At 32.6% G+C, this 24255-nt stretch overlaps 1 protein-coding gene across 5 annotated transcripts in view; it reads left to right on the top strand.

Moving 5' to 3' along the window:
- The first annotated feature begins 8424 nt into the window (after positions 1-8424).
- LOC105674520 (cholecystokinin receptor type A-like) overlaps positions 8425-24255 on the top strand; it is a 43825-nt gene continuing 27994 nt past the window's right edge. Inside the window, exons 1-3 of one of the 5 annotated variants that reach the window (XM_067356467.1) lie at positions 8872-9369; positions 10281-10651; positions 17654-18423. In XM_067356467.1, the coding sequence (XP_067212568.1) occupies positions 18112-18423 (312 nt within the window). In that variant the 5' untranslated portion in view covers positions 8872-9369; positions 10281-10651; positions 17654-18111. Of the gene's footprint in view, positions 10652-16590; positions 18424-24255 lie in introns of those variants that run through there. The other 4 variants (XR_010890577.1, XM_067356469.1, XM_067356466.1 and 1 more) reach the window with 4 other exon arrangements.

Below are 24255 nucleotides of genomic sequence, written 5' to 3'. Positions count from 1 at the left end.
ATAAAGACCTCACGCATAAACTAAACAAGTATAAATTATTATATAAAATAATCAGATACGTTATGTATCTTAATGTTAAACTCAATTTTGCAAATATTTTACCCAGAGTAGCGATTTTTGAGTATTGCCTACTTTGCTTTCTGTCATGCATATCTTTTTACGCTCATAAATGAAATGATTATCAATTAGTGATAGTAAATACGATATTGGATCTATAAAGGTCTTGTAATTTTAATCAACCATGACACTGCTTTCTGATATCTTTGCAATAATCATATCTCGATGTGTTTCATGTCAAGCCACACGCGCAACTACTTGCTAATTAATGATCCACAATACCTGCATTCTATTGAGCATAACACAGAAATAATATGTACAGGCAAACCAGAGAGAGTGTAACGTACTATAATTTTAGATAATGGATAAATATTGTCAAGCTTCTTACAACAAAACAATTTATTTCCTTCTAATTCTTTATTTTTTCCCATGATGCTCTTTTTCACATTGTAATTTTTGCATATTATTGTATTATAAATTATTTATCTACATAAAATCATAAGAATAATATATGCAAAACATCCACGATGAATTGATTGATGCGGTTATAGATACATATGGTATATATTTCAGCAACTCAAACAATGTAAAAAAATATTTCAATGATTACTAACGTGTACAAAGTGTTCTAAAAATTTGATATCTTTATAGAAAATATAATATATTCTCAAAAAATATGACAGTTTATAAAAATATGTCTCTTTCAAATTATATCTATTCCTAGTTTCAGTATCAAACAATGTTTATGTTCCATTTAGTTACAAATTAGAAGAATCACCTTGTATTGATAAATAATTCATTTGTGATAACACTGTGTCGTAATTTTGATTCTTTATTGTATGATTAATGTACCTAATTTTCGTACACTCAAACATCAATGTACATTTTAATGTCTCTTTGTAGATAAATAATTATTATATAAAAATAAATGTATTTTGAATCACAACCACGATATATATATAATTCTTCTCATTTAAAACTTTTGTTGGTTTACCAGAACGTAGAATATTTATCATATCGAGCCTCTGACATCGATTTTTAATTCATTTGTACCCATTAAACATGTGAGAAGTGGTATTAGATTAGTGATGGAAACGGTAATTTGAATGATTAACCACATTCTCTGGTAAATCAAAAAAATTGGAAAATAAGAAGTTGCACTTACTACTTGAAAAAGACTCCACACAAACTCAAAAAGGACTGGCTGAGCAGTTGGAAGTAATTCATGAAGTCATTTCCTTTCAAAATTTATAATTTCGCAAAAAAGACCATGAGAATTAATTCACATATCTAAAATTTATTAAAATTTTTCAAATCTAAGTAATTCTTCCCTTTCTCTACAAAATACATATTTGTCTTACGATAAAAATTATATTATTCTGCGGCTGAAACAGCAACAAATGCAAATATTAAAAAAAAGAGAGCCTACATTAGTATATGTCAATTTTTAAGTACACATTCTGTTTGTACAAATTTATGTGTGGAGCTCCTAATAGTACAAGTCCAAAAATTAAGTGTACTTGAGTGCAAATTTTAGTTATTATTGATCTATTTATGTATAGCTAATTGATCGGATTTTTCAATACGAGAATTTGCGTATGTCAAACTCCATCTAGTATATAAAAATTGACATAATTCAAGATATAGATATATATTTATATTACAAAACTATCACGGTCGAGCAGCTTTTATATTCGGCAGTGTGTATGACATTCAACGCTTGTGTATAACCTTTCATACACTAGATGAAGTTTGACATGAGAATTATCTCGTATTCAAAAATATAATCCACTGGTTATAATATACAAGCGTTTAGAATAATGTAGTATTAAAGATTAGAGGTTTGATAAAAATTTTTGTAGTGAGGATTTGCAGTATGCGCCTCACGCATAAACGAAACAAGCATAAATTATTATATAAAATAATCAGATACGTTATGTATCTCATTGTTAGACTCAATTTTGCAAATATTTTACTCAGAGTTGCAATTTCTCAGTATTATTTTTGTGTTATGCACATCTGTTTGCAACGTATAAACAAGTTGACGATCAATTAACGATAGTAAATGTAATATTGGAAACTATAAAGGTCTTGTAATCAACCGTAACATTGCTTTCTAATATTTTTGTAGTAATCACCTCTCGATGTGTTTGACGTCAAGTCACACGCGCAACTACCTGCTAATTAATGATCCACAATATCTGCATCCTGTTAAGCGTGACTCAAGAATAATATGTACAGCCAAGCCAATGAAAGTGTAACGTACCATAATTTTAGTGATAATAGAAATTGTCGAGCTTCTTATTATAAAACACAATTTATTTTCTTCTAATTCTCTATTCTTTTCCATGATACTCTTTTTCACACTATAATTTTTACATATTATTGTATTAAAAAATATTTATCTACATAAAATCATAAAAATAATATACGCAAAACATTTGCGATGAATTGATTGATGCCTTTATAAATACGAGTACATATAAATTTCTGTAATTCAAACAATGTAAAAAAAATATTTCAATGATTATTAACGTGTATAAAGTGTCTTAAGATTTTGGTACCTTTCCAAAGCCATTTCCTTCTAAAATTTTAAATTTCACAAAAAAAAACGATGTAAATTAATTTATATACCTAATATTTATTAAAAATTTTTAGATCTAAATAATTCCTCCCTTTCTCTACATACTACTTTGTCTTACGATAAAAATTATATTATTCTACAACTGAAACAGCAACAAGTGCAAATATTTAAAATAAAGGGCCTACATTAGTATATGAGTGTTCTTAAATACAAATTATGATTGTTCAAATTTATACATGGGGTTCGTAATAGTGCAAGTCCCTACAATCCAAAAATTAAGTACACTTGAGTGCAAATTCTAGTAATTATAGATCTGTTTCCGTGTAGCCAATTGATTGGATTTTTGAATACGAGAAACTGCGTATGTCGAACTCCATCTAGTATGTGAAAGTTGACACATATAACCCTAGATATATATATATATATATTGCCAAAACTATCGCGGTCGAGCAGCTTTTATATTCGGCAGTGTGTATGACATTCAACGCTTGTGTATAAACTTTCATACACTAGATGGAGTTTGACATGAGAATTATCTCGTATTCAAAAATATAATCCACTGGTTATAATATACACGCGTTTAGAATAATGTAGTATTAGATGTTGTAAAAAAAAATTTTTGTAGTGAGGATTTGCAGTATGCGCCTCACGCATAAACTAAACAAGCATAAATTATTATATAAAATATTTAGATACGTTATGTATCTCATTGTTAAACTCAATTTTGCAAATATTTTACTCAGAGTTGCAATTTCTGAGTATTATTTTTGTGTTATGCATATTTGTTTGCACGCATAAACAAGATGACGAGCAATGAACGATAGTAAATGTAATATTGGGAACTATAAAAGTCTTGTAATTAACCGTGACATTACTTTCTAATATCTTTGTAGTAATCACCTTTCGATGTGTTTCGCGTTAAGCTACATACACGTGCAATTACCTGATGCTAATTAATGGTCCACAATACCTGTATCCTGTTAAACTGACACAAGAATAATATGTACAGTCAAGCCAGTGAGAGTGTAACGTACCATAATTTTTCATAGTGATAATAGAAATTGTCGAGCTTCTTATTATAAAACACAATTTATTTTCTTCTAATTCTCTATTCTTTTCCATGATACTCTTCTTTATACTATAATTTTTACGTATTATTGTATTAAAAAATATTTATCTACATAAAATCATAAAAATAATATACGCAAAGCATCCACGATGGATTTATAGATACTTATATGCGATGCTTTTATAGATACTTATACATATATTTCTGCAATTCAGACAATGTAAAAAATATTTTAATGATTACAAAAACGTGTACAAAGTGTCTTAAAATTTTGATATCTTTATAGAGAATATATTCTCAAAAAATATGATAGTTTATAAAAATATATTTCTATTAAATTCTATCTATTCCAGTATCAAACATTGTTTAAGTTCAATTTAGTTACAAATTAAAAAAATAACCTTGCATTGATAAATAAATCATTAGTGTTTCATAAAACATGCAAGAAGTGGTATCAAAGGTGAAAACTATTATTTCAATAATAAATCACGTTCTGATCCACCAAAAAATTTGAAGATGAGAAATTGCAGTTGCTACTCGACCAAGACTCCACACAAACGAAAAGAGCTGACTGAGCAGTTTGTGAAAATGATCCGTAAAGCCATTTCCTTCAAAAATTTTTAATTTTGCAAAATAGACACCAAATTAATTTACATACCTAATATTTACATTGTACACTAAGAATAAAAATATCTAGTTACATTTTATAGTCCTCATCTATTATATTTGCTAATTTTATCTACAGAGGCATTTATTTTTGGCATAATTGTGAATATCAATATTGTTCCAACAAAAACGGATTTTATATATTAGAAAAGAATTTATTTTAAACCTAAATATATAAATAAAATCCACCCTTTCTCCTATATTGTTTATGCAATTTGTAGTTAGAAGAAAAATCGTGCTTCCTTGAATTTCGCAAACAATCGATGTCACTGAATCAGTCATGAACAAACATCCAATTATTAAAAAATTTTACAATATATTAGTTTATTAGAGTATTTAAGATTTTGTCAGGATAATTTTACGATAAATATAGGAACAAATTGTTACTGACACGAGTCATTATCGTAACTCAAATATGTGTGCTAGACGTACCGACGCATATCACCACTGATATTAATCTGTCGGCTCGACAGGGCGGCAAAATTATATCGCGATGCGTCGAAGCTGACGTCGCATTCGCCGTATCTCTCGCCTTAACTTGTTAGCTGACTGTAAACCGTCTTATGCGGTACTGACAAGTGATCGATTCAAAAAGGTTAAAACCGCGCTGCTATTTTCGATCACGATCGATGGTCCTCTACCTATAATGACGCGCGTCGCGATTATGTCGGAAACGACGACGTCAGCTGAAAGCAGAAGCGGATAAGAAGGCGCGGCTGCTACATCCGCGGGCTTCGATCCATCGAAGAAATCTCTCTCCCTCTCTCTCTTTTTCTTCCTCTATGCGATTCGCTCGATTGAATCTCGTTTCAAGGAGGAAGAGAGTTAGAAATTAGTGACGATAAGTTCACGGATTTGTGTCAGCGTTTCTCTAGACAAACTCGGAGCTGAGGTTAATTAACTCTCGCGTAATCATCGATTTGCCTTATTGAGTGTGCGATAGCGCGCATATAAGCAGTCTCCAGTTTAGGTTACACTTTCTTTGATCTACCTGATCCAGCGCGTGCGTCTTGAATGCTAATTATCTTTTGCAATATTGCGTTGAGCATTAAACTCAATTTATTGAAGTGGATGCGTCTCAACTTTGAATTAGATTACTAAGTTTTTACAGACTATGAGTGATGATCTTGTCCAGATGTAAAAAAGTAGGAATGCAAGAAACAAAAAAAGAGAAAGTTCCACCTGAGCCTCGTCTGGCAATAAAAGAGCCGTTAAAAAGGATCTGTTAGAAGCTAGTTGTATGATACGCTACCTGATAGGCTTCAATTTCCTGTGAGCCTCTTGCGAAACCTATGTCATATAAACTCGAGACCAGATAGCACGGCGCAACAAGGATAGGAAATATATCCGACGTGACAGATCAATGTGAATAGCGCGTTAAATGTATTCTAATCATTATGTAATATTGATCACCGTACAATATAAATGAAAATAAAAATACAAATATCAATGAATTATATTCTACCAATTTATGTGTATATTTTTTAAAATTTGTACTATTTGATAGTTTTATTTATAAATATATAAGTAAATAAGTATTTTTATTTTTAAATATATATTTCTGTATCTTTAAATATTGTAACATAAAATATTAATAATATAAGTTTATATTCGCTCTAAACGAGATTCAACAAAATTATATATTAAAAATAAAGAGAAATATATATTCTAACAAAGTGTCTATTTCTCCTTAGGCCACGCTAATACAATTTCGTATCACCGTTTAGAAATTTATTTATCCAGTATAAGGTCTGTCTTACAATGAACTAAGAAAATTGTACGCAACCTCCACCTGAGCTCGTGCCTCAGATGTGGCGGAGAAAGATACCTCAGATGATAACGTATATCTAGTACAAGGCTACTATGCTGTGAATCACCGACAATGTTACTTGAATGTTCTCACGAAATTTACATGTATTTCATGTAGCGTTAATTCAGTCGAAAACAAGACGGCATGATGGAATATTTAATATACACATTCTTTAATATCAAAGCGATTTCACGCGATTTTCACGGTGCATTTATGCAGAATTTAAAATAGATTCTGCCTAATAATTCATTCCATATGCATAATTCGGAATCGCCGACGATAGAGTAACCGAATATATCCGGGGTGTTAAAAAAAAAGAGAGGTTTAGCTAATGGTGGAAAATTAAGAGCCGCGATAAAAGATTATTTGCATTTCAAATCTTTGATGTGGCAAAGTAAAATTTAATCTCAATCAATCATGTATAATGACATTAATGGTTTAAGTAATACAATGTTCTAACGTGTACTACAGCGCGCATATTTGAATGCATAATTCGTGACAACGTCAGACATGCCAAACTTAGACGCACAACTTGCTTGTTTTGGATTAAGTCAAAGTTAGAGATACACATTACATCGTGTTCGCAATCGCTGAGAGGCATTTACCAAGCAAATGAAATCAACGATTAGAAACGAAACTTGCGACAAAACACTCACCGAATCTATTAGTTACAAATTTCTATTCGATCGAGCGCTTAAGCGGAAGTTATCGGAATTTACACCTACAAAACAAGTTTTACACCAATGTAAACCATTCTAATTTACATACATAATTCTAAATTGCTATTATTTGACAAAATCTACTGTCGCAACAACAACGAAACAAAACGCTGTTGCGTGTTAATCATTCTCCTACGTATTGTGTGCAAGTTTTGGTTTTTTATCATCTCTGTTTTGTGCGCGAATCTGTACTTGTAATTTATAATTTGCAGCAGCGCAATTTTTCATAGCAGACTCGACGTTGCAGTATTGAATTGTAAATTTTCATCGCAAAGTTCGATATATGCGTAGTCTCTCTCATCTCTTTCGTTCTCTCTCGTTATATATATACTCCTCCTTCATACACAAAATGATTAATCACCGTATAAGAAAGTGCACAATGCTCGAAGAACGATCTGTGAGTAGTTTATTTAAACGACGTAATCACGCTTCGGTCCGAGATCTTTATAATTTTATTTAACGTTAACCCATTAACTGTGGCGCTGATAAGGAATGAACACGACGCCGGTGACTATTTGTTCGCATTCGTTTATCTTGTTTCTCACGCTATCGAACAGTAACGGATAGAGCATCGATAGCGCGAAACGCACGCCCTTCATTAGTGTTATTGTGTAGTCTCATGAGAGTCACACGTGTACCGACGCCCTACGGGACAAACAAAAAGAGAACACAAGAACGAAGAAAATTGCAAGATTCCATGCCACCCGCTCGCGTCCAATCTAACGCACGTGTCGAGTAATTATCATCGATCTACTTCGCGAAGGAGAAGTTTCCGTGACAGTTTCGCGTTCGCGTTGCCACGAGGAGGGCGACTGCACCATTACATCTTTTTTCCACTTTGTTTATTAGTCAGTGCCAATCATGAAATGCGACCTCAACATGAAGTATCAACAAGGCAATCTGATAAAATAAGTCGAAAAATCCAAGAGCGTACAGTATATAGAAAAATAAAATGGGAGAAGTACTTAAAATCAGTTCACAAATCGATTTTAACAAATCGAAGATAAAGTAAAATAAATACAGCTGTTTACTGCAGATCAAGTTTTTAAGCATAATTTAAATGTGATGAGATCGAAAAAGATTCTATTCTAAGAAGATTTTAAACTTATGAAAGCACACAGAGAATATCTTTAAAAAACTTTAAATAAACGTTCTTTTATTTCTTCATTATTTACAGATTTGTTAAGTGAGCATCTCCTTTTTTTCTAAGTAAATGCTCCTCTAAATTCTTTTGTTTGTTAAATCACTCTCTAATTTTTTAAAATCACAAAATAGCTTCAAAAAATACGTTAAGATTTAAAATTTAAAAATCGCTAAAATTTAATTCTTAGAAGTTAGAGGTAAATATGTACAAGAATTCAATACAAAATAATGGTAATATTATCACTTTATGCTGTGCAAACATGATAGCGTCCAGAGTCGTGTCCAGAGTTAATAGTGAATTTATTTTAGGTCTACGATACGTGCCGTTGTACAAGCTCATGGCATTAGGATACAATCATGCCAGATCGTAAAGTTATATCATCAAACAAAATCATCCAACTACAAGCCAACAACGTGCATAGACAATAATGAAGATAGCTCAAAGACACAATGCTAAGGAATAGCCAGGCGCAATGGAGAGGTTCTCAGGAAGCAAGTGGTGCTCAAACAATGCTACATAAGACTATAACGTAGGCGTTTTCGCACGAGGGACGATATTCTGCAAGTAGCAGGGCAAACTCTATTGCACACATCAACAAAAATGTCTCAGCTGATAGCATCCGACGATATAGTACCCTTCAAATATAGTCTTCCAGATCCGGAGACTGGATGGAAGACGGCGAACGTGGCGTGAGATTATACTGAAAGGATGTAACGTTACTATCTAAGCGATAAATCCCATCATCATATACAAAAGTGTCGCGACACTATTTTATATCCAATTTTAATTTCGTACGGTATTTCTTATATTTTAAAGTTCAACACGGCTTTAATAATGTTAGCAAGCGAGTTTCGAATTACACAAACCTGCGCGAAATCCCCGTCGTTCATAAAATATTGTCAGCACATGTAGAAGTTCGAACGGAATTATCCGTTCGGATAAAACTGCGGGAAGAAAACGAAATATGTGACCAGCCTGAGCAATACGTTCCGCGCGTTATTTTCTGTGTAATAGAAGAAATTACTGTCGATCGAAAATTAATAAATCGATGGACGCGCGACGGGATCGATTGGGAAGGAAACGATTTTTTTATACTGTGATATAAAATAAGGATTAATACGTGCATAAGGGTAGCGCGAGGAACATAAAGACAGCTCGTTCACGATTGGCCACGGAGTCGGCGAGGTGTGCAGTGCCCAGTTCGGAGCCAGCCTGGTTTCAGTCAGCGGCGCAGATCCGTCGCGTACGCGTCGCTGCCGTATCACACGCCGACGGTTACTACTAGCTACCGAGCGCGCGAACCGCTAGTCTCAATGCGATGTAAATTTAAAACGCTTTTTTACAAAATCGATAATAAACATAATATATTCTCTCATTAATCAACGTGCCGTTCTTCGAATAATATTGATTAATATTTTAATTATCACTAATTTTTTACGTGCTTTTAAAAAATTCAAATCCCGATTTGGATTTAAATTATATAAATAAATTTTGTCATGGAAATTTAAATGCCTCTGTGAATCTTTTAAATTTTTCAACTGTGCTATCATATGTGTTAATGAAAATAAATTTTTAATCATACGATAATTTAAAAAATATATAATTATAAAGTTGCAAACTAAAAATATTTAAAATGTAAAAGATATGTCGATCTTTATTAATTAGAGACGGAAATAGTGAACAATTTGTAGCAATTTCAGAAATAATCGTTGTCGGCAAAAATATCATATTAAACTTTGATGGTGGCATGTTAATTGTCATATTTAATTGTGTGAAACTTAATAATAAAATGGAAATTTTACTCCGGTATTATCAATAAATCTACAATACAGAATATTAATAATCTCTAATAACAATATAAAATTAACATACTATATAAAAGCACAATTACAGAGTAACTTCAATAAAACTCTGGTGAAACTTCGTAACACTTTGATGATTCCCTCATAATCATGATTCCTTCATAGTTATAAAAGTAATAATGAAACTTAGATTAAATCCTTCATATTTTATTATTACATGTTCTATTAAACCGCTTAACATTGCGTAAGTTAAAATACGCGTAAAATTTGTGTAAAACTATAAATTAAATATTACTATAAGCATTATTGTAAATATTACGAGATGATAAGGAACGTGACTAAGAACCGTGTATAAGAAACGTGGAGGTGATAAGCAACGCGGACGACATTTACATGCGCGACATGAGAAGTTCTATTTCGTTTTCACAGACCTGTAGAAGTCAGGTGATGAAACGTAAAATTTGAGTTATACAATTTACCAGCTATTGCGACAGCAAAAACTCTGCAATCATTTGCAAGCTGTCATATAAAACTCGAAGCAACACTATTCCGGAGCAGCAGGACTAACGGAAGATACGTCGGAGGGAAACGCTACATTACTACTTACAAAGCCAACCAAAATGAAACTCGAACGAACTTTTAACAATCGTCCCTGAGCAGCTAAGCAAATGCAATTTAAGCTTCTTTAGTTTCCTATCAACTGAATCGGCGACGGCATTGGTCACTGTGATGTTATGCAAAATGGGAAATAACAGAGAAACTCTCCTTCCAAAGTAACCGCAAATTTACGACTCTAAATGGTAAGCTCATTTCAATGAACTCTTAATACTCTTTTCTTTTTGCGGAAAGAACAGCTTATCGCGAAAATAACATATAGTTGGAAATTTGCATTTTTTATTCAATTTTATTCGATTAGCAAGTATAGCTCATAAATTAATCTAAGTACAACGAAAATAAGATATTTATTTGAAAGAAAGTTTATCCAAAAATTTTTTCGTTAAATGCTAAAGCTAAAACAAAATTATGATATTAAAATTGTTACGTTATTATGACCTACCAGCAAAAGTTTTGAAATTGTACGGATTAAAATATCTATGTATTTAACGGCATGTTATATTTGCTGGGATAGCGAGGAACGAGCGTGAACGTTTTACGAACAATTCAGCTAGTCAATCTTTCACAGATATTCGGGTATCGGTGAGTGTACAAAATTCATATAACCAATCATGTTTCTATATTTGATTTTTTCGTAAAAATTTTATTCTTCAAGTTAACTGTGCTAAATTATTGTTATAATTGAATTGTTTGCAATATTATCAAATAATAATTAGAAATTGTTTAATTGTAATGTGGAAATGTTATCGCAAAACACGAGATTAGTTTTAGTAATGCGATAATTTTAGTAATCTAACGCATAAATCATCTATTGACCTATCGTTAGATATTGATGTAACGAAATACATTATATAGATTTTCATGGTTATTAATTTCAAATATACAATGGCATAGAAATGCAATTTATATGTAATAGCTTCCTATTTCCATGTATGGTGTCCGTAATGCCATGTACGCTAATCATGCATGATTACCGTGCATAGGAAGTGATTAAGTCTTGAAGAGCCCACCACTTTGTAATGCTCAATGGCGAACTCGGCACATTAGTACATATTAGAATTCATATTAGAATCCAATTCATATTAAAATAATTTCATATAAGAACTATACCGTATACAAATTATCGAAGTGAATAAGCGTAATATAAAAGTACATTGATCATTAAAACACTTAATGCAAATTGGAACATATAATTTAATGACTCTATTAAGCATGTATCGACGAATCGTTCATTTACTATGCATATACGCTTTTATATCAATTTTTATGCGGCAGTCTTTATGAGCGCGCCAATCAAATCCGCAAAAAAAAAGAGAAGAAAAGTCAAAGCAGAATATCACGAATGATTGATGTATTAAATGATTATTATATAGCTATATATATACATTTTCGTCTCTCTGATAAACTGCGTCTGCATACGAAGTTACTCGGAGGAGCTTATGAGAGACAGGGAGATCAGATTGGAAAAAGTATTAGAGACTGATTGATGCCTTGGGATTGCTGAAAACGCGATTTACTATTCGTTAAGCTTATCAGTCGTTGTACCGATCTGTCTGTGACTTTAATATGATTTATGGTCGCTTATCGACCTATCAAAAGAAAGTGGAGTTATTATAAAAAGGGCAATGCATAAAAAATTAATTATCATTAATCTAATGATCAGCCATAATCCGAGAAAATTGCTTGATAATGAATTAAATCAAAAATGCATCGCAGTCAATACGATTACGCTTACTAAACGTACTGTTACTAATTGTGTTAACATTTAGCCTTAAAGCGAAGGATTTTAATTTAGCTGTTGTTTAATGATCAGTCAATATCCTTGACACATAATGCTCGATCGTCCGTGAAAGTTTATCCTTATGAGAAAGTAACAGTGTTTACCGCGAGCTATTGAGATCGCATTTGAATACTGATTAATAGGGTGAGAAAATGGTGTTTGTACGGAAAAAATTAACCTTGCATATATAATACATAGTCGATACGTAGTCGATAAAGCTCATAATGACAAGCTTAACAATATTTTGGTATCATCAAAGTCGATTTAAAGCCGCATCAAAGCTGCATTTAATGTTGTACTCCACGCATTTCATGCAAATTAACATTGAACATCGAGCACAGCATACTTTGCGAATATTTGAAATTTATTAATTGCTTTAATATAAATTATGATAATTTTTAAAGAATACAAAAAAAAACAGATAAACTTGCGCTATCACGTAAAAAGAAATTACGTTGTAAAATATTAAAAGGAAACTTTAGCTGTTCGAGACAAGCCCTAAGAGAAGTCAGGCAAATTTACGCTACAGCCCTCCATCTTTTATGAAGATTAATAGAATATTATACTTTAAAATATGTACCCTAAAATATGTACTGTTGCTATAACATTTTGCATGTCGGACACATGCTTTGTTCAATGAATCCGCCGACTATTTGCAGTGTCAGCTCAATACCGCCCGCATGACAGGAAAGTTAATTGAGCAACGCTAAATCCTAGAACTAACGCAACAAAGTATTTTACACGAGTGTGGGACGAATGAACGGATCAATCCGGCTCGCGATTAATACTGAAATTCTATCCGAGATAGCAGAAATCCACGAACAATCGACGTACCGTTGTATTACAAACGTCGCCGTGGGTTTCGAATTCATTCAGTTGAACGACATCGAATAATAGTAATGATATACGAAACATATCTACAATAAGGTAGTAATTTTCAATTGATAAAATTATAATACGCAATTATATTTCTATAAATTTGATCATATTTCTGAAAACACATAAATTTTTTATAAGCAATTTATTAAAATTTTTATCAGTAATTTATTCAGCAGATTCCACATTTCCTCTGACCGTATTTTTTATCGAGAAATCGAAATAAAGGAAAGAGTTCATAAAAATGCATATCAGAAAGAACAACGTTGTAGATGTACACATTCCTATTTCTTGCAGACCGTCAAATGCAAGAGTCGAGTCACGAGAGATTGAGAAAAGAGCTGTGTAAAGCGCTTCCGCGCATCCTTCCTTTTCTTCCTCTAAACATCAGCACTTGCTCCGCAGTTCTACCATGATTTTGTGATGACTGTGAAATACGTAACATGTAACATTTCTCTCTCGCGGTGCAACCCGACCCGACCCATTCGGACGATCTACCTGACGAAGTGGCGGAGTGAAGCGCGCATACAAATGACAGAGAGGAAGTATCTTCGAACATTTATTGCAACACTGCATTAATAAACTGACGCGCTACATTGTTTACGTCTTCCGCGCGTCCACCATTCGGTCCCATCCGACGGCCTGGGACGAGATGAAATGTGTCCCTACAGTATTTCCCTCATATGTATGCTCGTACGAACTTTTCCCTTCTCTTGGGATTCCCGCCACTCCACAAAGCACACTAAAATTTCGCAGATACGTTACTTTGGGAATTTGAAAACTTCAAAAAAAATGCTCATGGATATTTCCTAGAATAAAACAAGCTGAGGAGAACGTTTAATAAATAGCACGTTGTAAGTGCTTTCATTTATTAAGAGAACTCTCAGTTTTTTAATGCAAGGTGTCCTAGAAACACCAGGTGTCCCCTGAGTCGCAGATTCTATGATAAAATTGGTGTCTACTTTTCCTCGGAGAAAACTTAATGGAAGGCATGAGATTTTTCTTAGTTTTTCTTTTCCCGTTACCTGCGGTTGATAGAACAATCTGTACAGTTCAGCACATCGCAAATTATAAATTCAATGGAAAACGCTCCGCTCGCGTTATTCACGCGACACGTCATTTGCCGTTTACGCCGCGACGTTAGTGGTACATCACGTAAAAACAAGCATATATCCGCTCGTTTAAGTGTACATTATCTCGAACTCCTGGTATTCCAATGGTTCAGAAATTTATTTTCGCCGCACACCGCTCCTAGAGAAGTGTTGAAGTGTATAAATGGGAATGGGGGCGTCTCACAGCCGTTCGCACACGCGGTAGCAGCAATTGTGGAAACTGTCTCAGGCGAACGCGTTAACACTTTAACGTGTTAGCTCGCGAAATGGCCTTCCCAGCCAACCCTCGGGACTTCGGTTAACCCCAGTCGAGCATTCAAGCCGAAAATTTATCAATCCCCGCGAATCTTCTTCGACTCCGTGCCGTAATACTCCAATTAGAGATTCGCTCCTGCGTGTTACCGTAGGGTGGCCTGAATGCTAAAATCGATCGTGTGAAACTCCGCTCGCAGGAAACCCACTGAAAAATTGTCACGTGAATTTATCGCGACGGCCAGTTCGACGGCGTATGCGTGCGTTTGTTCAATATATGTAAATAAACGATTTGTGGGCAAACAACAAGAGGGAATATTAATTAATAAATGCGTAAAGCTCAGCGGTCTTACAACAATGATTTTTCGGTGAAACATTTTGCACATCCTCGAAAATAATTAGTGCGGGACAAATAAATGCGATAATTGGACCAAATACTGCAAATACTGATTGTGTAAATTTATACGCTGAACAAAAGATTATTTGCATCAAATTATACATTGCTTAATTATCGTTCAAATCTATGCCGCACAGATAATCATTAACGTAAGTGAATGAGACTTGTAAATCGTTAAAAGTGTCGCATCGTTATGATAAGCATCGTAAATTGATTGCTGAAAACGATGTAGGAATCTCGAGCAAATTCCATTCGCAATTTTATCGTCACGAAACGACAGATTCGTTATTGCACTTGGCGAGGCTATCGTGCTAATATCACCGTGAATATGTATAATAATAGCTGTCAGAGAATTTCAGAAAATTATTAGGTCAAACATCATGGAAACGCTCGTTCTTGATATCGATATTTTTTCTTGGATATGATTCGGGAATTTTGTCGAACATTTACACAGCGTAAACATCGTATTCATAATTTTCAAATTCGATTGCGTAAAATATGATTGATACCCGAACATTTACGGTGATAACTACACATGATGTATCAAATATCCACGGCACGTCGCACCGTTGCATATTGCAATACGTAAGTGAAACTGCAGCGGAGATGTAGAACGAAAATCGGAACGGACTACTCGCGAACGGAATTTTAACCAGCCGGAATGTAGGCAGTTTACTTTTTAATTTCCAGGACATTATGCTCCGATATAATCCTGAAGAGTGAGATGTACGTGAATGTATATGTACGTGTGTATCACATTATCGGATGTCTCTCGTATGTTGTCAAAAATTAAGAATTTAATATAAATTTAATATAAATTTCTATATTTCAAACTTTTATGTATATATTTATTTCACTACAATTTTTTTTTTTTAAATTACTCAAACGCTGTTAACAATATTACGTAATTTCATGGATCAAAGAAACATCTGAAATTCAGTTCTGCAAATAAAGCTGGAATTCATAAAGTGATGCAAAAACAATTAAGAGAACATAGACTGCTAAATTCGCATCATAGATCACACAAGTTCACGGTGTAGCATCAAGAACTAAAGAGCTAAAGAGAAATGCTCCAGGAAATTGTGCTGATTCTAGCGGATTGTTTGTTAATGAGAAGATTTGAAATTATTTGAAACTAGAATCTTTTCTCAATTACATTAGGCATTTTAAATCTGCTTGCAAAACTTGAAATTCTAGTTTTAAGTGTTTTTCAACTTTTCATAATTTTTTATGTCAATGTTTCAATGTAATAAAAAAGACTCACAGTTGATGCATATTTCTACCTTACGTGAAATATTAGAGAACTGCATTATAATTATAAAAGTAAATTATTAAAAATAAAAATAATATTATAGTTATAATCATAATAAATTTTCACTAGTAAATTCTACATTTGCTAGGTAAATTAGTAATTTAATTATTCGTTAATTCATTTAAAAACCAAATGGCTTTATTAATTTAAAAACTGTACTTATACATCTGTGCATTCTTTTCACTCTCTAATTCTTTACGTAGATCTTCAATGTCTTGAAACAACAAATGATAAATTCCCATAATCAGTATAGTAAAGGATGTGCGTCGCGATCGTAATGGTTCTTTTCTCTCGACGAATATGCTTCATCGACTAGGATACTACCAGTAATATGGTGGAAAATTGCACGAGTGAGAAAAAGAGTTACCTACGATAAGCACCATATTTCTTATGTTGCGGGAAGGACAGACGTGAGAGAACAGCAAAACAGTGGAAGAACTCTAAGACCAGATAACGTGAAACTTTTTTATTGCAAAAGCAGCGCTGCTACCCAGTTGTTAGGTGTAAAGATTCGTAAAAAACTCGTAAAAAAAAGTAAATAAAAAATTCGTAATTGCTTAAGATACGAATGTGGTGTTCGTGTAATTCGATATAATTTGTTTTTTTTATATTTTTTTTACGAAGTTAAAATATGTGTGAATATAATAGCTTCCTAACAGGATTAGAGTTGCACAAACAAGTTTTAAATACAATTAACACAAACTAGACAAATTTCATATATGCATACGTCCTGTGTTTTATTGATAATATGAAGCAAGAATAGTAGAAATCGTGACGAACAGAGAATGCAATAACTTTCGAGAATTTTGCGAAAATGGACATTAGTTTTGCTGTTGATCTCTTTACGGAGAAAATAAAGACTGCGAAAACTACAACTCGGAAAGAGAACTGTGCAATACCCGACATTTTTAATAAAATGGAACGCATCATGTTTTCTGTGATCTATTTGCGAGAAAAAGTAATACCATCTGACAATACGCACGATACAAATCAACGGCGGATAATTAATGGGGCATGTACTACTCGTAACTTATGTTTTGTGGAATTTTTAACGAAAGAATCATTACCATATAAATAAGATTAACAAATACGTTGGTGTTCGTTGCACCGCCATTATATTTAAGCATAAAAGAGCATTTCTCTTTCGTTCACTTAAATATTTTATAATTTTTTTAAATAACTTATTTTTACTGTGTAATTAACATAAATATCTGTTTTTTTATTTAGATTTTAATAAAAAAATTTACACTGTTAGATTTAAAAGTAGATAAAAGAAATGATATAAAATTGCGTTAAGAAGAATCTGCATTACATTACATTAAACCAATAAGACTAAAAATACCGTTCATAGAATTGAATATTCAAATGTATGCACATATATATTCCTCTCCATTATGTCATATTACTCACAGGATTATTGCTTGATGTTTATTAATTTATACTTTGTTCTTTTTACAGATATTCATTGAGAAATTCCATCGCAAGCTTCAGAGGACTGAAATTTACCTACGCAACAACGTAGAAAGTTCGAACTACGAAATTTATCGTTACAATACTTCCTATTTATTTTAAACTCCATTTAGCTAACACGCTCTAATAACATGTTCAATAATGCGCAAAGAAATGCTGCAATAATGAATTGGAATAATCAATAATAACAAATAAATTTCTCGCAAAATCTTCAAAGCGTGAACAAAAATTTGCAATTTCGTAACACAGTTCTCAATTAAAACAATGTTAGACAACTAATGAGTAGCGAGGAGAGCATACATGCATGGATATAATTTTGTAACGAGATATAAGGAACAAAAAGTGATATCTCAGAGCGATGTAACATCCGTGACACTTTCATCGATATAAGCGCGTGAGTTGACGAGAGGAACGAAGATCGAAGAGCAAGAGCGAGTGACAAGAAAATGTCGATTCAAGGGCGCAACCTGTCCGATAACCTGGTTTCCACGGAATATTTCGGTGCTTCAGAAACCGATGATGGGTCGCCGATCGTTACCGTTCTGCCCCGGTTTTCCACCGTCACTTCCGGTATCGCCAATGTCACCCCGCCCATCAACCTACAATCGTCCGGTCAGAATGACCTCTTGGAAAATTTGATTATACCGCTGTACGGCATAATCTTCTTTCTTTCCATCGTCGGAAATTCTTTGGTACTCATCACTCTGGCAAGGAACAAAAGGATGCGCACAGTGACAAACGTTTATCTATTGAACCTGGTAAGTCTCTTGTGCTCTACTCGACTTTAGCTCGATGAAGAATGTGCTCGCATCCTTCACAAATATTGGATGGCGCATTCGTTATCTTGCTTTTCATACAAGATACCCTTAAGAATCTTTATGGCATAAAATACGCATAAATAATAAAAAATGGCAAACTAAAAATTCGCAAAATAAATTGTTCAATTTCAAGCTCGGAGTATTCATAAATTAATTTTAAAAACTCTACGTTTATATAGCACAATTACGAGCTGTTTTTCAATTTTCTGATAAAATACAGCACGTTATTATTTTCGAACATAAATTCTGAATAATACTTCCATAAAGATGCATGTAAAAATGCAAGCTTATAACCACATGTGTAAATGTATATTTATAAGTATCTCTTTGAAAGAAATATACACACAGTTTTTTATTATAAATATCCGATGCTATTGTCGTCTAAAATTTATACTATGTGATGTGCTTCGTTATCCATGCAACCAATACATTAGAGAACTTTTTTTATAGATGAGCTTGCCGATTGATTTGAAGTTCGCTTCTATATTTCATAGAATGTAATGGTACTTAGTGGTAACGGCTCTCGACTGGTTATTCGTGTTCGGAAATAGTGCTAACAGCAACAATATGGCAATATCAAATTGCTCTGTAATTGGTCGTAATTGAACATAATCGAGCTGTATAAATCCTGACCAACATTCTCGCGCACAAAATTAAAATTCTTGGCGAGTTGTCAACTGACATGCCTCGGTTTATAACTCACGAAAAGTAAATATTGTTATTAAATTTTTACTTTTTTTTTTGTTATTTAATTTTCTGTCAGTACGACAATGTTGAATCCGCGAACGTGCGAACATGATTCCATGAACGGCACCTTTTAACTGTATAAGTTTTTGATTTTTTCATTCATAGCGTCGTTTATCTCGAATCGCAATTTTTAAAATTCTCTTCTTATTTCTTACACCAACTGAAAATTGTACGTGATGCCGTGACGCAAAAAAAAAAAAAAGAAAAAAAGAATAAAGTCGAAAACGTATATATAAATTCCTGCTCGCGTCAAACTAATTGTTTCCGGTATAGTAATTTCTCATCCGTCTACGATCTCGCGCGGCTAATACATTATTTAGATATAATGCACAGGCATTATAGCTATAGCATCTATAGATTTAGCTGAACAATTTTTCAAATCAGATACGAGGTAAAATATAACATTGCGTGTCTGCTCCATGTAATATTTCTTGCAACTTTTACGATGTCTCGTGCAGGTTCGCGCGCGAGTAAAAATATCCGGCTCGAGTTAATAAATAAAAACAGAGAATGATAAGAGAGGCAACAGGAGCAGAAGATTCAAGAGTCTAGTATGTCCTGCGTGCATCTATTTGCCGAACCATTTTTGCATATTTTGTGCTGGTGGCTACGAAACGAGCGCAGCGGAAAAATGCCAACAGCGTCTTTTTTTCGGCTGCGCCGGCTGCTAGCGATTCGTCACGCGTGCATTGTCATCATTCTCCTAGAATGAAGAAAAATGTCGGTCACGTTCGTGAATGTGACGGACGTCTGAAACCATTTCCTACTACGTATTCAATGAGGGCAAGCGATTGATCATTGATAAAGTAGGCCTTTAAAGAGATCTTTACGGATATCGTATAGTGATCAATCTAATTTTATCACATGAAATTATTCATGATAGAAAGAAATATTTTCTAACGAAATCTTCGGCATGTGCAACTGATTGGTTTTATCGACGTCAATCATTTACCTATAAATGCATTTTATTGAGCTGTTTGGTATTTTTAATATCCGACAATATTAGTCTTCAGTTAATGATACGAAAGACGTGTTATTAAAAAATACAGAAAAAGTATAATAATAAAACACATTACTAGAACGTGTTATCGGCAAAGCATCTTCAATCCGATGCAAATAAAATATCGGATAATCTTTAACCCTGATATATTTTATTTCCTATCGGATGCAACGAGGGGCATATTCGATATGCTTATTTGTTTTACGGCATTTACTTGCTCGTGCTCGGAATATGAAAGTATAATCAAACGTTATAGATATTTTCATTTCTAAAAATAAACTGCGCATCAAAATAAACGTGAGAAAATATATACGAGTTTTTGAATATTTATATTAAACGGAAAATTTCAGTTGCGCCCACGACTTGCGACAACGGCTTGCACAAAAGTATACAAATAACACAAATATTGTTTACAAATATTCAAACTGCACAGTGAAAATATCAAAGTTGGTGCACAAAACTTAGTTATTTTTTTTCTTTTACCACTTTGTCACTGCACATCTCCATATCAAAGCGTTCAATATTATTCATATTGATGTATAGATTTTCCAAGAATTTCTAGATTTAGCAAACAAACGAGCGAAAATATATAGTTTGCATAAAGATCATTATTTGGCAGAATATATGATACGTATTGTATATTATTGTTGAGCAATATATTTGCAAATAAACAATAACGAGTAATTCAAATATGTATTTACTAGTACGTATGTATAGATAAGAATTATTAATTATAAATTTATTAATTGTAAATATATTAATTATTTACAAATGTATTCTTCCTAATTAAACATTCACTAAAATTAATTAAATTTTGATTTATAGATAAAGATTACATATGCTATATAATAATTTACCTTTAATTTCAAAAGTAAGAAACAAGATTAATGATTCGTATAAAAGATAATAAACAATATAAACTTTAAATGTTTTTTCGCAAAATATAAATGTATTAAAATCGCATTATCTAAGTTTTCTATTAGTTTAATAGAAGGATTAAATGATTAATAATATTGGCTAATAACATTGTATTGAGGTTAAAAGAATAAATAAAAAAGTTCACTTTGTATATTAAACGTCTTAAGATTGAAGAAATGAAACTTTGCTTTTCGCTTGAGATCTTTCATCAAGGCGATACTGGCGCAGGTTCATAACTGCAAGAGTGCTTACTTTTTTACATAAATGTTATTTAGTACAAAGCATTTCACCGCAAAAGTAGGGAAAGTTGGTAATAACTGTCGTGTCATCAATAAATCGCGTCGCGATATGACACTTTCTGAATAAGAAAAAAATCTTAAACCTTTTAAGACAAAACTTGAAAAATAAAAAAATCTTTAGGAAACAAAGAAAGATACTCATAACTGCAATATAAATCGTAACGGTATTAAAACTCACATGTAAAAATTTGGGAAACGTATTAAAGAATCAAAAACTAATAACTAGTATAAATTAATATCAGATTTTGAAAATATATTCTTTTTCATAGTTATAATTTGAGAATAACGTGAAAGTTACATCAATTAATCTCTGCTACATTTTTACTTAATTAAAATTTATTTGTTCGATAGTATTTTTAAGACCCTTATGTTTAATGCCAATTGACGAATGGAATGCCGTTTTGTTGATATTTCATCAAATTTTTATCAAATATGAAGCTCGATATATGTAAATTTTTAGATGACATTTTTTGAGTGTGTAACTAGGCGATCATCAAAAAATAAATTTTAAAAAAATAAAAAAGAATAATTGCTCATATTATATGTATATATACAAAAATTATTTGTGTATAAAATAAATAAAAATTTTATGACGTAAAATAAAAATATAAAAATTTAAGTATTGTAGTCAATTTGTAATAACAATGGGATTTCTGTACATTCTATTTTTCCATATTCTGCACTATCATCTTGAACGCAGACTACGATAACAAAATCCTCTCGCACGGGTTTACTTATACGTAATGCATATATTTTTCAAATATTTTCTACCCCTGTTCGTATCTCCGCAATCTTTCCGCAACAAAGCTTCGCAATGCTGATAAGCGCCTTAGCAGAGACTTCGGCTTGGCGCCGGCGAGCTTTCACGGAAATGTAATCGATAAATATAATCTGCGCTGAGTTTGTACTAGTGAACAACGCGGAAAATTATTAAGCCAATTCATCTTACAACAATCTGCAAAAAGATGAAATCGTTCTGTTTAATTCTTCAAAGTTAAAAAACTACGTACTTGCTTAATATGATTCATTTGTGCGCGGGTGTATCAAACAACAATTGCTATTTGTGTAAAATATTTCATGCAGTTTCGACGAGTAAAAGATCGCGGACGAGATAAAATGAACTCGACTATATGTTTTTAGTATCATCGTACAACAAAAACATGAAGCACTTGTGTGCAAACGTTGCGGTTTGTAAATTTATCTTTCGTGATCTACAAATATTTTTTATGATTCTTGCATGTTATTTATTTTTCACTGTATTTGCCTATCTCTGGAAGAATTATATGTGAACAATTTTACGATATGGCGATCTCGCCAGACTTAAAACCTCGACAAGCACGCGTATTCATATGGATCATTGCAAATGGCAATCGCCCAATCTGGATTCGTCATCGCGATGGCCTTTTATCCCCCATCACATGTATCATATGACAAATGCAGACTCGTCAAATTCTGAGAGTACATGCCAAATTGTCATTACAAATAAAATATAGTGATTGAATCTCGCACACATTACACCGGATTTATGTGCGTTGCGCATAAATTTGTTTTTGACACTACAAGAGAAAAATGATGATATTTCAACATGTACATATATCACATTTGCTAAAGCTTATGATGTTGCATGGATTTTCACATTTTAAAGATAAAAAAAGTCGCAGATTAAACTACACATTATGCATTGTAAAAAATTTTAATAAGTTTTTATATGCTGAATTTCATATGCTAATTCGGGGATATCTCTGAAGAATATCTCTAAGATTTATGTATATGTCACTTACGCACTTTCGCGCAAAAATATTTTTCTAAAACCAATACAATGTGAAAAACATATCACGTAAATTGATTTGCAGAAATAAATTTTTTTTGCCATGTATCACTACCATGGTAAAATGTCAAAATTGCTTAAATGCTGAACTGGTATTCCCATCAATCAAAAAATGATCGATGACGCGTTCAAACTCAATACCATTTATTTGACCTTTTATCTTTTTATTTGTTCAATGTACTTGAAACCACCGAGTCAATATGTGGCCGTTATTTTTGTAATTTGATTTTTATAGTTGTGGCAATAATTTAAGGATTAAAGTGACCATTCGGGCATGGAATATTTTTCTCACCACGCGTACTACTTTAGAGATTGATTTAATCACTCTGTCTTCATTATGTGACGCAATAAATTTAAATATTTATTTAGTATTTCGAATTATGTATATATATAATTTTTAGACAAAAATGGAAATTGGATTCTGCTTTAAAAGTTAAAACTATCGCGGTAAGATAAATGAAAGTTGATAAGATATGGTATCCGTGGCTCACCTATCTTTAAAAGTTGGCGAAGATCGATCTATATAAGTCTGCACAAGTCTACATAAGTCTGCAATTTTACATCAAACTTAAATCAAAATCTCTGGTACGTGATTCAATTTAATGCCTATCTCGCTCCTAACGCATCATCGGTTCACCATCATCGATGATATAAAAGTCTCGGTCTGTTTCTGACAGAGAGAGTCGGAGATTGAAAGGGGCGACCGTTTCGCATGTAAGAGTCAATTAACAAGTAACAGCCAAAGATGACAGGCATTTTCCCGTTTTGTCAAAATGAACGAAGCGAACGATTGTAAATTGAAAAATAAAAAAAACTGAGATTTAGATAGATAGAAAAAGATTTCTCCCCGATATTCGTGATATTACTACAGATATTATAACTGCAAAGTTTTCTCATGTATTTCCTGCACTGATTTTTATATATCAAATTAATAACATTAATCGAGACTCTACGTTGAAGAAGTTTGTGATTGCGTTTTT

Source organism: Linepithema humile, chromosome 5, assembly GCF_040581485.1.
Source record: "Linepithema humile isolate Giens D197 chromosome 5, Lhum_UNIL_v1.0, whole genome shotgun sequence".
Classification (NCBI taxonomy): Eukaryota; Metazoa; Arthropoda; class Insecta; order Hymenoptera; family Formicidae; genus Linepithema; species Linepithema humile.
Note: the sequence above shows the minus strand (reverse complement) of the source record. Positions and strands in the feature narration are given on the sequence as shown.